Source organism: Molothrus aeneus, chromosome 1 (genome assembly GCF_037042795.1).
Source record: "Molothrus aeneus isolate 106 chromosome 1, BPBGC_Maene_1.0, whole genome shotgun sequence".
Taxonomy (NCBI): Eukaryota; Metazoa; Chordata; class Aves; order Passeriformes; family Icteridae; genus Molothrus; species Molothrus aeneus.
Window position 1 is genome coordinate 11,040,672 of NC_089646.1, and position 14,893 is coordinate 11,055,564.

The window sequence follows — 14,893 nt, forward strand, 5'->3', positions numbered from 1 at the left end:
ATAGTCATTTGCAGCACTACCTTTCCTGTGAGACTCTAGTAGTAGACAAGTATTCAGGAAGAATGCTATTTTGTGGTTAATAAAACCTGTGTTATGAAAGGATTTGCTAATTCTGTGGCTAAAATATTTATGATGCCACAAGTTTTCTGTCTTCTGCTGGATTTAACTGAATACAGATGGGCCATGCATTTCACAGAAATTGAATAGCCTCATTTATTAGTAAGAGTAATTAGAAGCCTCCAATACTTTGCGTGGAATCTGGGTCAAGGTTGATCTCTGGAAAATTCAGTATGAGTCTTGCTTTATGTCTTGGTGAGACCTGCTTTTATAAAATCCCAGTTCATCTCCTTTCCTCTCCTTAGCATAAAATACCTTACTTACTAACCATAGCAGCTCTTAAATAGTGTGTTAGTGCTGTTATTAATGATAGTCAGTTTCTGTAGTAATGTGAATTTCTGGGTTTGTTAGTGCGACGGGAGATTGATACACTGAATGAGCGCCTAGCAGGTGAAGGACAGACAGTTGATGGTGCTGAACTGAGCAAAGGACAACTGAAAACAAAAGGTAAGACAGCCACAAAGAATCCTAAACCAGTATTTTTGAGTCCACTTTTTTGTACTTTGTTGACCAAAGCTTAGAAAGTTACTGAAGGGAATGAATACCAGTTACTTATACAAACAAGCTAATGCTGTATTTGAAATATCTTCCTTTGAACTTATTTGTCTCCACAGCCAGTCATAGTACCAGTCAGCTTTCTCAGAAATTAAAGACAACTTACAAGGCATCTACTAGCAAGGTATGAGACAAATTAATCTCTACTCCATGTGTACTTGTGAAACTAACGTGATTGTCTTTTAAGTTGTGAATTGTGGTTTTTTTTAGCTGGGTAGCACTGGTCTGTAAATAAATCTGCCTCCTGAAGAGCAGTATGTTTATCTTGGATTCATCAATGACCCATTACTTCAACCATACCATATGATATTGTTACAATAATTGCTCACCCTTTTTGAAGAAGGGATATTGGAGGGGAGAGAGTGTGCACATGTGTATGTGGGAGTGATGTTTTGTAAACAGGACTAAAAAAATAATTCTGTTTCTGAGGGAAATAGAGAACTTGCTAGTGGATTTCTGAATAAAGATTTGGGTATTGCAGTTGAAATGAGGATTTAAGTAGGCGCCTCTATGTGTACTATTACACGTTCCTTTTTAAAATAATTTTTAATTTTAGCTATGAGGCTGGAACAATTTGTTTCCTTTATGTTGCAAGCCTTGCTCATCAGTAGCTAGTGATGTTTTTTTGCTTGGTGTACTGGCACAGTTAACCTTTCTGATGCTTTTTATTTTGTACATCTGCATCAGCCTGGTATTTTTGCTTCCCTCACTCTCTCCTCTTTTTCAGTTTTTGCAGAGAGTTTACCTGCTGCTCTTTTTTCCTCTATATCAGAGTCATTTAGTGATACATTATTAAGGTTAAATAAAATGTGAGGAAACCACAGTGGAATCTGGAATGTGAACCAGCTGTATAGTCAGCTCTGTGGTGACCTGTAATGCAGGCTGATATGTGGTGTAGGTGTCTTGGAAATGCCTTCTCTTAAATATGAAAGTTTGAGAGTAAGAATAGGGTGGTGAAATAGACTGAAGCTACTGTGGTTTATGTGGTCTCCTTTTTATTTTGTTGCTGTTCAAACTTTTATTCTTGCCCATTTGATGTATAAAGGTGCCTCTTTCAAGACTTAATGTCTTGAAAATTTTTTAATGAGACCACTTTAATAGTGACAACATGATATTAATAGGGGTTGTATAGTTGTATAGTTTTGGTGCACCTACTATGTAGTTATGAATTTAGTACCCTCTAGTGTTTCTAGTGTTGTGTTTTGTGTGGTTTTGTTTTGTTTTTTTGTTTTGTTTATGGGTTTTGGTTTTTTTTTTTTTGGGCTTTTAAGGCAAGTGTTAAATTGTTGTATTCTTTTACTTTCTTGCAGTGTAGCACTTTTATTTTTTCCTGAGCAAGACAGGCAGGCCTCACAGCTTCAGCATGGGAAGCTGGGAAGTATGAGGAGGAGGAGACTCCTGGGGAGCTGATATGCATGCACAGCAAAGCAGCCATGAGTAGTAGAGCATGAAGAATTTAATACCTGAACATTAGGCTCATCTCTTGTATCAATTGGTAGCCAACAGATATCTGCATGTGCTGATGTATTTTGCAACTTGGAGTCAGAATGTACTGGGGAGTAGACAGGAGCTGAAGGAAGTTACAACACTGAGAATATCTCTGTCCAGTGTGTCCTTTGAGATCTTAATGCAGTTCACAGAGGTGCTTTATTTCGACCTCTCCTTCCTCCCCACACAGAAGAGTCAAAGCTGTAAATATTGCCTCTTGACCCACAGAGAGACTATAGCAAACATAACTTTCTAACAAACCATGATTTTTCCATCTGTACCCTGACTGGATGTAGTTCCCCAATACCCTGTCTGAGGAAAAACACATTTAGTTTTAAGAGTTCAGCAGCTTTGAAAGTTTTATGGCTGTACTTCTATGAGCATTGAATGAACAATGCTGTTTCCCAAAATGGTTGTGTTCCAAACTCCCTGGGGCAGGAGGTCACAAGTTTTCTGTTCAGCCCTGCCTTTATACTACTACCATACAGGGCTTTCTTAGGTCTGTGGCTTTTTTGCATTGGTTGGTTTATTTTTTTTTGCCTGTGGAAGATTAGAAGAGGCTTAAGTCTTACAAACCAATTGTTTTGTGTAATTGCACACAACTACATTTTTCAGATTGGCAGTGCATATAGAATTATTTTTTTTTCCTGAAAAAATCTTTCACTATTTGCTTAATCCAATGAGAAGGCTGATCCTTGACTGCTTTAATATTGGTAAAAAATAGTAGGACAGGTAAGAAATACTAAAGCAATCTGTTCATTCTTTTGGGGAAAATGCTGAAGTAAACATTCTTAATTCAAGCCCTTCATATGAAATTTCCATACTGGAATATTTTTCATCACTTAGCTATATATCAAGTTGGCAAAACTCATTTCAGAAAAGCATGGTTTTAGCAGCAAGGGTTTTCCACCAGTATCCAAATCCTGAAGAGGTAGATATAGCATTTGGTACTGTTCAAAGTAATTTTTTTGTTAATGGACAAGATTCCATAATTTAACTGCAGTTGGTTTTAGATGCAGGAATCACTATATGAAATTCATGTTTTGATATTAACAAAATGTAATAGCTGCTGTTAATGAAGCCTGGCTTATGAAAGTTGTTACAACATCATGGAAGCATCAATTGTTTATGCAGAGTCCTAAAATAAGCTGAAATGATGTAACTTGCTCCATCCAAACTAAATACCAGGATCTCTGATTTGTCTAGTTCAGGATAAAGTCTCTTAAAAAAAAGTATTTATGCACCCAGTAGTTAAAAGGAAAAAAACTTTTTTTTGACTATGTAGTTTTGACCTCACTGCCTAAAGTTGCTTCACAGGACATTGTGTTCATCAGGCACAGTGTAATGATCCTGGGTTGATCAGGTTTTCATGCTTATTTCTAATGTGCCTGTTTGTGTAAGAGACTTTGTTACAGGGTGCCTCACTCTGCTTGCCATGCAATTGTTTCAGTTTGTGTTCAGTTTTCATTTGTTCACATAGTAAACAATTGTTTTCCTATTTAAAAATATTTTTGTAGAAGGAAGTACATGAAACTGTATCAATTTAAGAAAGAGGACAAGCAAAACTGAAACGCACTCAGGATGTGCTTGGTCATTTATTTGTGTATGATGATCTACAGAAGTTACTTCAGAAATTTTCTGCACTACAGAGACCTCTTTTTAGCCAGTTGCATGTTCTTTAAATACTTCCTTTCCTGGCTTGGGACGTTATTTATGTGTGTTTAGCAAAGCAGGAAGTAGCCCAGGCCCTGTCTGGTTTATCCAATTACTGGTCTGTGAGGTGAAGGGCAGCAAAAAAGGAAAGGAAAAAAAAACTTGGAAAAAGTGTGTGTTGAGTAAATATCTGTATCAGGATGTTTACTGTTGGATAGTGTTTTTGAACTCTTCTGTGTGTTAATTAAAGACTGCTAATACCTCAAAAGGATTTTTACATCCTTGCCATTAAATGATCAGTGAAACCACTGTCCAGCAGTTCTGTGTTTGTTGATGGGTAGGGGATAGCTTCTCCTAAAAAACTTTTGCATGGGGGTTTGACTCAACATTAGAAAGACAGAATAGAATGCAAGTACAGGCTGAGTTGGAAAATACCAAGTTTGGAGTTTGAGCTGAGTGCTGTATTAGTCCTTTCCTGTTAGTACCTAATTCAGCTGTTCCATTTCTCATACATGAGTCCATTTAATTTGAGGCCTGTATTCAATGTGAAAGTTGTATCTGTAGGATGGTGTTCAAAATGTAGGAAATTCTGTAGTATGGTTGAACTAATAATCTTTACTATTAGCCCATTTTCTTTTCAGTGCATCTGTAATGACTGTTCCTTCTGCTGCTGTGAAACCAAAATGCATATTAGCGGATAATTTGGAATTCAAATAGGGCATTATCATTTCATCATTGGAGAGTTGACATGCTCAGGGTTTGGAATGCTCTTCGAGATTTTCTTTTAGCTTTAAAAATCTTTTTTGAAGTAATTTGCTTTAATGACATACTTAAGACCTTCTATTTTAATACCAGAAACTAATAGGATTTAATCATAGTTTATTGTATCTGAAATGTAGACTTAATTAACTTTCTACCTTTTACTAAGCTGTAGATAAGTCTTAATGTGATTTGTGTTGATGTATTTAAAGGTTTTGATTTAACTGGTCAAATACCTGCCTGTAATTCCATGCAGAGAAAAACGCTGATAAATTGAAGTTGTCTTTTTGTTTCAGTTTAAAAAAGCTTTTGAGGTAGTCTTTCTCAAAGAAGAGTTAGGAGCTTCAAGACTTGTGGGGTAAAAATAGGATATTTGTAATGGTGGTCTCAACTTTTTTAAGCCATCATTCATGACTCTTGGTTTCAATTGTCTCTGGAAGTGTTCAGCAAGAGAAACTTTTTTTTTTAATATTGCAGTTCCTTTATCTGAAAATGTAGAATTTCTGCAATTTGCATCCTTTCTGTAGATGCTGAGTGTTTTGAGCACTCCTGCACTGTAGTGACTTGTAGTTTTACTTTTTTACTACACTTTTCTTCCTTTTGTTTGATATTACTTATGCACATAGTAATTTGGATTTAATGAGCCCTCTCTGTTTTTCCCCTAATAGCTTAACTTGGAGGGAGCGTGCTTATCAAATGTTTAGATGAGTTTGACATATATTTTTAAAAGCTTCATTACACAAATAAACAGGCATATGCTCTCAGGTTAATGTTTGATTTGATTAGCTTCATGCATTTTTAAAGCAAAGCAGCCATGAGTGTTTTAAATTGGAATGTTTCTGGGTTTTACTAGAGTTATATAATAAGTACATTTTTTTTTCAAAGACATTACACTGGGTAACAGTGACTATCTGAGTTACCAGATGTACTTGTTTGGGAATAGGCAAGGAAAGTTTACAGTCTTTTGCTGGGTTTGCTCTTCTTTTTTTTTTTTCCCTTTAAAATCCTTACCCAGGCTGAATGAGACATGCCCTCTGTAATTGTACAACTCATTATTCCAATAAGATTGCATTATTGTAGTACAGAATAGTTTGCCTTGCATTCTGTAAAATGGCTGCTATTAAAAAGGAAAAAAAAAGAGAGATATGTTTGCATCCAAACTCACTTTCCTACCATCAAATGTCAAATTTTTGACAGTAGTGATTTGTCAGAATATTAAAGGATGATGGAAAAGTTAATATTTATTTTTATTTGTGAGATAATTACCTAATCTTGGATCGATGTGGAAAAAAATTGTTGGTGTCTCTGCTATTTCAGATTGTATCCAGTTTTAAAACTACAACATCAAGGGCAATCTGTCAGCTGGTAAAGGAATATGTTGGCCACAGGGATGGTATTTGGGATGTCAGTGTCGCGAAAACTCAGCCAGTGGTGTTGGGAACTGCATCTGCTGGTAAAGTTTTGTGTTGCTTGAATATTTAGAAAATTCTGGTTAAGTCCCTAAGCTATAGCAAATACAGATCCAAAGCATACTCAAAAATTGAGCTTCACACTTGAAAGAGTCCTTTTAAAGAAGTTCTGTAGCTGAAAAATTCTTAAAATTGGAATTTCCTTTCCCTGAGAAGGTTCAAGCATGCTTGTTGGTCTTCCTAGAGTGTGTGCCAGTTCCCTTCCATGCTGGTCACACTCTCCTTAGTCAGCTCTGGCATGTTGGGTGGGCTGGGTGGGTGGGTGGGATGGAGAGCTGTTTGCTTGGGGAGGCCTCTGGCCCAGAATTCCATATGGCTGGATACAGAGACCCCTGCAGGCTTTCTCTCCTAGCATTGTTTAGTCTTTGTTTTATAGGAGCTGTACATGTGGTCATAGTTTGCATATTCTTGTATTCTTGCATTCTGTCTTTTGCCTCAGGACACTGGGGCAGCTAAAAATCTTAATTTTCAGTCCTATTTACTTTATTAGATTTATTCCTTCCACTTGAAGGGGTACAAGTACTAATGAACAAGTCACTAAATCTATTATAGTCTAAAAATCAACGTAGAGACTTGTGTAGTTTTGGAAAATTATTAGGAAAATAAATCATAAGCAGATAGAATCAGTCAATTTGAAGTGACATTCTTTTGAAGCTGGAACAGAATCTGAAGGTACTTACTAGACTAATATTTATGGACCAGAAATCTCTGCTTCTTGAACTGAACTGTTACAGTTTTTATGTGCCTGCTGAGGGGGCACATTTTGTCTTTGTGTGGGACATCTTGTCTTTGTCCTGATTTAACCTGGAAACCTCCTGGAAATTCTCCAATTCAGCTTTAAGGTACTACCCACTTAAATACTGAAATTAATTATTTATTTTTGGGTGTGGCAGGATAAAGGAGTGGCATTTGGAGTGATTTCCTTTTTAAATTAATTTTTTTAGGGCTCTGCAGTGACCTGTGTGCATTTGGGATTTCCATACAGGAAGTAAATAGATTGTGCATAGAATTCCTGTTTGTAGTGGCTGCCTTTTTCACCATGGAGTGCTTCCTCTTTTTTTTCCCTGAGTCTCATGATACACAGCTGGAGCATTATACAGAATTTGCCTTTCAATTTGCCTTGCTGCAAATTAATCTGGTTAGGACAGCACCTTTACTTTTTTGGGGGAGTTGTGTACAATGATAAGAAAATGTTTTGTATATAAGGTGGTAGTCAAGAGTTCTACATTTAAAATCTATTTCATATGGTATGCACTACAGTGGAAGATAACTTGTTTGTTGAAAGGGTAAAAATGAAAAACATATGTTTTTAACTATTTACAGCTGCTTTTTAATCTTTGCAGATCACACTGCTTTGCTGTGGAGCATAGAAACAGGGAAGTGCCTTGTCAAGTATGTAGGGCATGTTGGCTCAGGTAAGATAAGGGCATGTTGTGAAAACTGGGAACAGAGCATGGGAGGGGGAAATGTGTTTTGGGCAGCTACAGAAATGTTTATTGTGGTTTCACTTGCAGGGTTGCCAACATCATTAACAAGTCAATTGCGAAGTTCCTCTAATTTTCATACAGAGAATGTTTTCTAATATGATTCTTTATTGGAGAGGCACATTAAGACAGCTCTGCAAATGCTAAATGAATAAACAAGTCCATATAAAGAAATTTACAGGCGCAGTTACGACACTCAGAAGTGAAATGTCATAACTCATTGTGGTCTTGTGCATGTGGAGAACAAAAGAAGCTTATATAATCAGAAATTAGCTGTCTTGCAGGATCTCTGTTTGAGTTAGAACTACAGATGCTAGGTGAATATCTTTTTGCACTTCTTTGTTTAAGATCTCATATAATCTGCTGCATAATGCAAAGATCTTGTATTTAAGACAGTTAATTAAATATAGGTATTTTTCTTTCTTTTTACCAGTATGAATATTGTGGAAACTGTTTTTTAAACCCCTCTTTGGGTGGAGAGGTGCAGTGCAGTGAGTGTCTTTGATGTTAATTTTTGGTGTCCAATTTGACAGGAACTTGATTAACACCCTTCTGCCTCTTAGTGAGTTAGAATACAGGATTTTATAGACCAAAACTGGAGAGGTTTTCCATAGCTTTAACTTGCTGTTGTTACCTGTGTGCTTTGAGTGATCATACCCTGGGAAAGTGAGGAACCCAGTTATTGACCAGGATTGTTTGGTTAGGTAACTCAGCACATCACATGAACTTTGTGGCAAGGGTGCAAATAATATTAAATTCTTTAGAACTGCTTCAGCTGTGAGTTGTACTTTTTTTTCCTGCTACATTCCTTCTAGCTCCTACAGCACAAAGATAAATGCATAGAAACAACTGGTAACATGTTAATGCTTTCAGATATCTCAGGTTGTTTGCTGCATGGACCTCCAAGTTCTATAAAGTCATGTTTGAAAACTTCACTCACTTGAACTTTCATGCTGGTAGTTTTCTTTTAAAATTGGTATTTGGATAACTATGAAAATAACAAGTTCTAACCTGTATTTAAACAATTGTGTTTAAACAACTGCGTTTGAACAACAATGAAAGATAAATTGTATTGTATATACATTTTATATAACTATATACATCTATAAATTTTAATAGAAATAATGTATTTTTATGTAATAAAACTTCTTTTGTTTGACAGTTGATTTGAAGTGGTGCAAAGGTGTTGGGTGCCAGCAGCTAGTGCACCATAAAGTTAGTTCAGTTTAAGGAGTATTTTTTTAGACTCATTACACCATGTTCTCCCAACAACATATGCATCTATTTTACTTGTATAATGGATGGAAATGAGTTCTAAGTTTTGTCTTGAATGAATCGTATGAAATGAAATGAAGAGCTTTGTTAGTTGATGGCATTCTTGCAGGACATCCTGTTTTCATTACATTTGATTGCAGGACTGAAATCTGATTTGTGTTACTTGCAACAGGTTTTCAGGCATTTGTTCTTGCAATGCTGAGTAATAAGCAGGATGTTAATGGTAACATACAGTAAGTTTTCATTGAGTTAGAAGTAATTATGAATGCTTAAATTCTCTGTATGGAATTCCAGAGCATTATCCCCTGTCAGCTTACATATGATTTGAATGTGGTTTGTCTATCCTCTCTAACATGAACCACTTGTACTAGATTCAGGAAATAACTTGCTACAAAATGTGTTGTATGTAGCTGCTTTCAATTGTTTCAATTGTAGCTGTTTTCCTTGATACTACACTTCCATATCACCTTAAAGATGACTACCAAAAATTGCTGAAAACTTAAGACTACTTGATTTTTCAATGCTTTTAATGATAAAATATCATGAAACAATTCTTTTAATATACTAACTTAAAACTTTTATTTTGTTTCATACAGTAAACTCCATAAAGTTTCATCCCACTGAGCAAGTGGCTCTTACAGGTATGTAAAGCTTTTTCATATGTTAAGTATGTTAATCTTGATGGAAAATAAGTGTAATTTGCTAGTTTGTTCTGGTTGTAGCCTCTCTCCCTATTGCTTGTCAGCATCTTTGTTGATTGAATTATTTTTACATTTGAAGGCATAACAAATCAGAGCTAGATCTTGCCATCTGTGTTTTTCATGTCGTGTTGTCATTTGTGCTTGTCTGCTCCAAACCAGACACTTAGAATCATACATCAGGTGAATGTTCTGGAATTCATCCCAGAGTACTCAAAGAACTAGTGGGTGTTATGGCAGGATACCTCCTGATTACCTACCAAAGTTCTTGGGAGTCTGGAGAGGTCTCTTCTGACTAGTGTTATTCCAATATTGCAAAAAGGGTATGAGGAAAGACCAGTGGAACTACAGAGCTGTTAATCCAATCTCAGTTCCTGAACAAATTATGGAGATTATACTGGGTACTGCTGAGAGGCATTTAAAGAATAATGCAGTCATCAGGCACTGTCAACATGGGTTCACAAAGGGAAGGTGCTGTTTAATTAATTTGACATCCTTCTACGATAAGGTCACCTGCCCAGTGGATGAAGATGTGGTGGATTAAGTTTTTCTGGTTTTTAGTAAGGGTTTTGGTGCTGTCCTTCAGTCTTGTTCTGGACAAGTTGTCCAGCTGTGGGATGAGCTGGTTCATGGTGTGCTGTGTGGGCAGCTGGCTGAAGGGCAGAGCTCAAAGGGTTGCAGTAAAAGGGGCTGTCTGCCTGGCAAAGGATCACCAGTGGTGTTCCTCAGGAATCAATTCTAGGGCCAGTCCTGTTCTATAGATTGATCAATAGATTTATGACCTCGATGCAGGAGTTGAATGCATCATTAGCAAGTTTGCTGGTGATACCAAACTGGGAGGTGCTGCTGATTCTTGTGAGGGACAGGAGGCCTTTCAGAGGGATCCAAATAAATGAGAGCACTGGGTGCTATCCCACTAATGGGATGAAATTTAACAAGTTCCAATGCCAGATGCTGCAGCTAAAATAGAGTAATGCTGAGCACAAGTATAAGTTGGGAGAGGAGTGGCTGGAGAGCAGTTCTAATCCTGCAGGATTAGAACATGTTTGTTCTGACCACAGCAAGGACAATCTTGAGTTTGTCCTTAGTTAATAATGAATAAGTCTATTTTAAAACAGATGGAGTTAAAATCACATGGTGCCTTCTGAGCTGTAAACTGCCACTAGTTAAGCTGAGTTGTTTAAGGCAGAAGAGGAATAGCTTCACACTTGCTATTTTGGATTTCTTGTTAAAACCATGATGAAAAAACATTTAATGGCAGAAATCATTGAATAAAGAACCCCAGGATTTTGAGCAATAGTAAATGAATATCTGGTGATGTATTAAATGCCTTCTTCAAATGCTACATACTGAGCAGGGGTGAGACTCATGTTCTGATGTGCAGTATTCAAGTGCATGTTTCACTGTAGGAGTGATTAATTTGGGAGCTGCTTATATCTTGCATAATGACTTATGTTTGAGATGTTGAGACTTGTTTACCATAAAGTTCATACTGGTTTCTGTTACGAAAAGATGCAACTTAGAGAGTATTGCTAAATGTAATATTAAAGCCTATTTTTATTGCCCATGGAAATATTCTTACTTATTCTCTCTCTCTCTTTTTTTTTTTTTTTGCTTCTCTTCCTCTGTGCAGCATCTGGAGACCAGACAGCTCACATCTGGAGATACATAATACAGTTGCCTACACCTCAGCCAACTGCAGACTCCAATGTAAGCAATCAGCTTGCTGCAAACTGCACTAATTGCACAGCAATTTCATCAGATACAGGTTTTATGATAAGACTGAATGTTAAATTTACACATAATTAAATATTACATGATTTCAGGACTGCCAAAGGTGGGATTTTAAGGTTTTAGTTTATCAGCTGCATTTCAGCTTTTCTTTGAAAATAGACTCCCTCATGATTTCAAAAGCATTTGGTGCAGAATAGAATTTACAGCTTCAAGTAGACGAATTGACTTTTTGTTCAAGGTAGTAAATGTGTGAATGAACAGTCAAACATCTTCTTTTTTGTAATGATGTTCTTTTTAAACTGGGTAAATTTTTGTAGCATAACTTACTGAGAAACCTATATTAGCTATAGTTGCTGTGGATTGAAAACTGATGGTAAAGACTTGTAATTTTGGCATTTATTTGAGTCTTCATTGATTTCTAATCAGTCCTTGCCAGCACATATCACACTGTCTGATTTTGTTGTCCCTAGGCCTTTCTTTAGTCAGTATTTAATTTAAAGTATAAACCTGTTAAATGCTAATTTTACTTAAAAGCACCCTTACTAAATTGTGAAGAAAACATAGTTTATAGCATGAGCTTCTCAGTAGGCTAAGTAGGAGCAAGAATTGACTGTGTAAAAGGAGACAGATATCTGAATGGAAAATATTTGATTCAGTTTATTTGATTTGGCATTTCCATTTTCAAAGAAAATACAAATGTTATCTTTTCCACCACCAAGTAACATAAAAGAAAGATGTTTCTGTCTTGATGTTTAGTGATGAGCAAAAGAATTTGTTTTTACATCAGCACTGCATGATGACTGTGTATTGACCAACAGACAAATATTACTGTAATGATTTGATTTTTAATGGATAAAAACATGTCTGTAAATTATTGTCTTCCCAAAGATTAACATAGTCAGTGTCTTGTTAGATGCTTCCTAGCTCTAAAAATGGAAAGGAGAAAAGTCCCTTGATATTGTGATGCAATGAAATTCTAGGATAATACACTTACCAGATAGTAAAGGGGACTGATACTCAGAGCTAAAGAGTTTGGTGGAGATTTTAAAATAAAGTAGAAACATAGAATTATTTAGATTGGAAAAAATCTCTTAAGATCATCAAGTCCAGCTGTTAATCCAGCACTGTCACAACCCTCCACTACACCATGTGCTTAAGGATGACATCTACACATCTTTTAAATACCTCCAGGGATGTTGATTTCACCACTTCCCTGGCTTGATAACCTTTTTGGTAAAGAAATTTTTCCTAATATCCAGTCTAAACATGCCCTGGTGTAACTTGAGGACACTTCCTCTTGTCCTATCTCTTGTTCCTTGGGAGAAGAGACTGACACTCCCTGGCTGCACTGTCCTTTCAGGGAGTTGTAGAGGGCAATGAGGTCTCCCCTGAGCCTCCTTTTCTCCAGGCTGAACAAGTCCAGTTCCCTCAGCTGCACATCAGCAAGTTGTTAAAAGGAGCTATTAAAACTGCATTTAACTTACTGGTTATATTCCTTCAACTAAGTTTGTGATAGTGAGTACTGGAATAGGCTGGGTGCAGCAGAATTAATTTACCCACATTCACATTTAGGGGACTGGGAAGCATTTACACTGCAAAATGTAACTTAGAGACATTCCTTCCCTTTTATTCTATATCTTTTTTTCCCTTGCATTTTACAGCAAGTCTCTGGAGAAGATGAAGTTGAAATCTCAGATAAAGATGAACCTGATGGAGATGGAGATGGTTCCAGTGATTGCCCCACTGTCAGAGCCCCATTAACCTCACTGAAAAGCCACCAAGGAGTGGTCATAGCAGCTGACTGGCTTGTTGGGGGGAAGCAAGCTGTGACAGCATCGTGGGACAGGACAGCAAACCTGTATGATGTAGAGACTTCTGAACTTGTCCATTCTCTTACAGGTACATGTTCACTTGCAAAAAGGTTAAATTGGTGCTTTGTTTTTGTATGAGGGATTATTTGTAGATACTAAAACATTGAGAAAAGAAAGTTGTTTCTCTGGAGCAGGATGTGTGTACAATCTGCTGCTCAGTGTTGTTTATAGTAGTTTTTGAAATTGCAAATCCTCTGAGCGTGAATTTGTCTTCTTTTAAGCTTATGATTTAACCTGTGAAAAAAATAGTTGTTTAATTTGAATATACCCAAATTTTAGGTCTTGCAAAAGGCTTCTGCTGTGTTGATAGTGTGTTAAGCAGCAATAACCTACACTACTGAATGGGAAATAAGTAGTGTGGTTTTTGCCTTCAAAATTCCCAAACTTTTACAGCAGTAACAGTGTTTGTCATTATAGTTTAGTATTTAAGTCCTTTTTCTCCCAAATCACATCGGGGGTCACCATTGTTGTCATTCATTACAATGATTCTATTGTCATTTCATTGCAAGGGTTCCATATTGCTGGAGTTTCGTACCTCCTTGATGTTTCTTGTAGGCAGCTCCTCCAGGCACTGACTCATCCTTGTCCTTGCAGAGCCAACTGACTCCAGGTCCCCTCAACCAACCAATCCACTCTTTTATAACACTCTTCTTATTGGCTACAGCTGTGGCCTGTTCACATCAGGCCTGCTCCTAATCCTTAATCATTAACCCAGCTGCAACTCTTTAGGGGTTAAGATTACTTTCTATACAACCCTTATTTACTTACATTATATCCCCCTACATAACAGGATTAAAGTTCAGAATGACCATTACTCCTTTCTGTTTGGGAAAAAGAGAAAAAATCATCAGCATGTCATTCCAAGTGTATGTGGAAATGAAAGCTGTTATTTTCATGCCCTGACACGTTGTGATGTGTGGCTGTAGGGCACGACCAGGAGCTCACGCATTGCTGTACGCATCCCACGCAGCGCCTCGTGGTGACATCGTCCCGCGACACCACCTTCCGCCTGTGGGATTTCAGAGATCCTTCTATCCATTCTGTGAATGTCTTTCAGGGCCACACTGAGTAAGTGACAGCTCCTTCACAGGTTTTCTTCAAGTTTGAAAAGTCGCAAATCTGCCCAGAACTGTTCCTGTGTACTTTTTGAGGTGCTGAGTTCATTCCTGTTTTGTGAGACTGATTTTCACAGAAACCCCCAGTTGTACTCCTTCAAATGTAGCACAGCAGTACATAATTTCCAAAACAGCAGCCAGGGCTCTTGGTGTGCTATTGCTCATATGGTAAGTCTTGATAAAAATTGTTACAATTAAAGGTGATTTAGGGTATGAGGTTCTTTTTGGCATTGGTTATGCTTGCAGTTTGGGGTTATTGCTGTAATGCAGTGGATCTGGTAGATTGCCTCTGCTTGTCTCGATGCTTCACTGACTGTGAAGTAAAGGTTACTCCTTTGAAACCAGTGCATACAAAAGGATTAATTTTTACTCTTAAAAGCCTCTAATTTTTACATAAAATAAGAAATAAAAGCACAGGCACTGATTGTCATGTTCTGTCAAAACAGTGATTCTGATGTAACTTTTTTAGTTACCAATTTAGGCTTCGTGTTTTTATACTGACTACTATTGAACGTGGATAAATGTAGTCCTGAGAATCTGTGTTCTGGTGTTCACTTAACTTGCTGGTTTTGGAGCTCTGATACATGGAAAATGCAGGTGTAACTTGGAAATACTTTACCCAAGGAAGCAAATCTTTTCTTGACTTGTGAGTGTGTGAGCTTGACTGTTTCAGAA

The 14,893-nt window shown here is 37.1% G+C and overlaps 1 protein-coding gene across 2 annotated transcripts in view; it reads left to right on the plus strand.

The window, feature by feature from the left end:
- The window catches only part of WDR37 (WD repeat domain 37), a 44,388-nt gene that overhangs the window by 13,131 nt on the left and 16,364 nt on the right, over positions 1-14,893 (plus strand). For both annotated transcript variants that reach the window (XM_066551315.1, XM_066551324.1), the window contains 8 exons: positions 469-564; positions 732-796; positions 5,890-6,025; positions 7,385-7,456; positions 9,397-9,441; positions 11,132-11,208; positions 12,894-13,131; positions 14,030-14,171. In XM_066551315.1, coding sequence (XP_066407412.1) covers positions 469-564; positions 732-796; positions 5,890-6,025; positions 7,385-7,456; positions 9,397-9,441; positions 11,132-11,208; positions 12,894-13,131; positions 14,030-14,171 — 871 coding nt within the window. The remainder of the gene's footprint in view (positions 1-468; positions 565-731; positions 797-5,889; positions 6,026-7,384; positions 7,457-9,396; positions 9,442-11,131; positions 11,209-12,893; positions 13,132-14,029; positions 14,172-14,893) is intronic.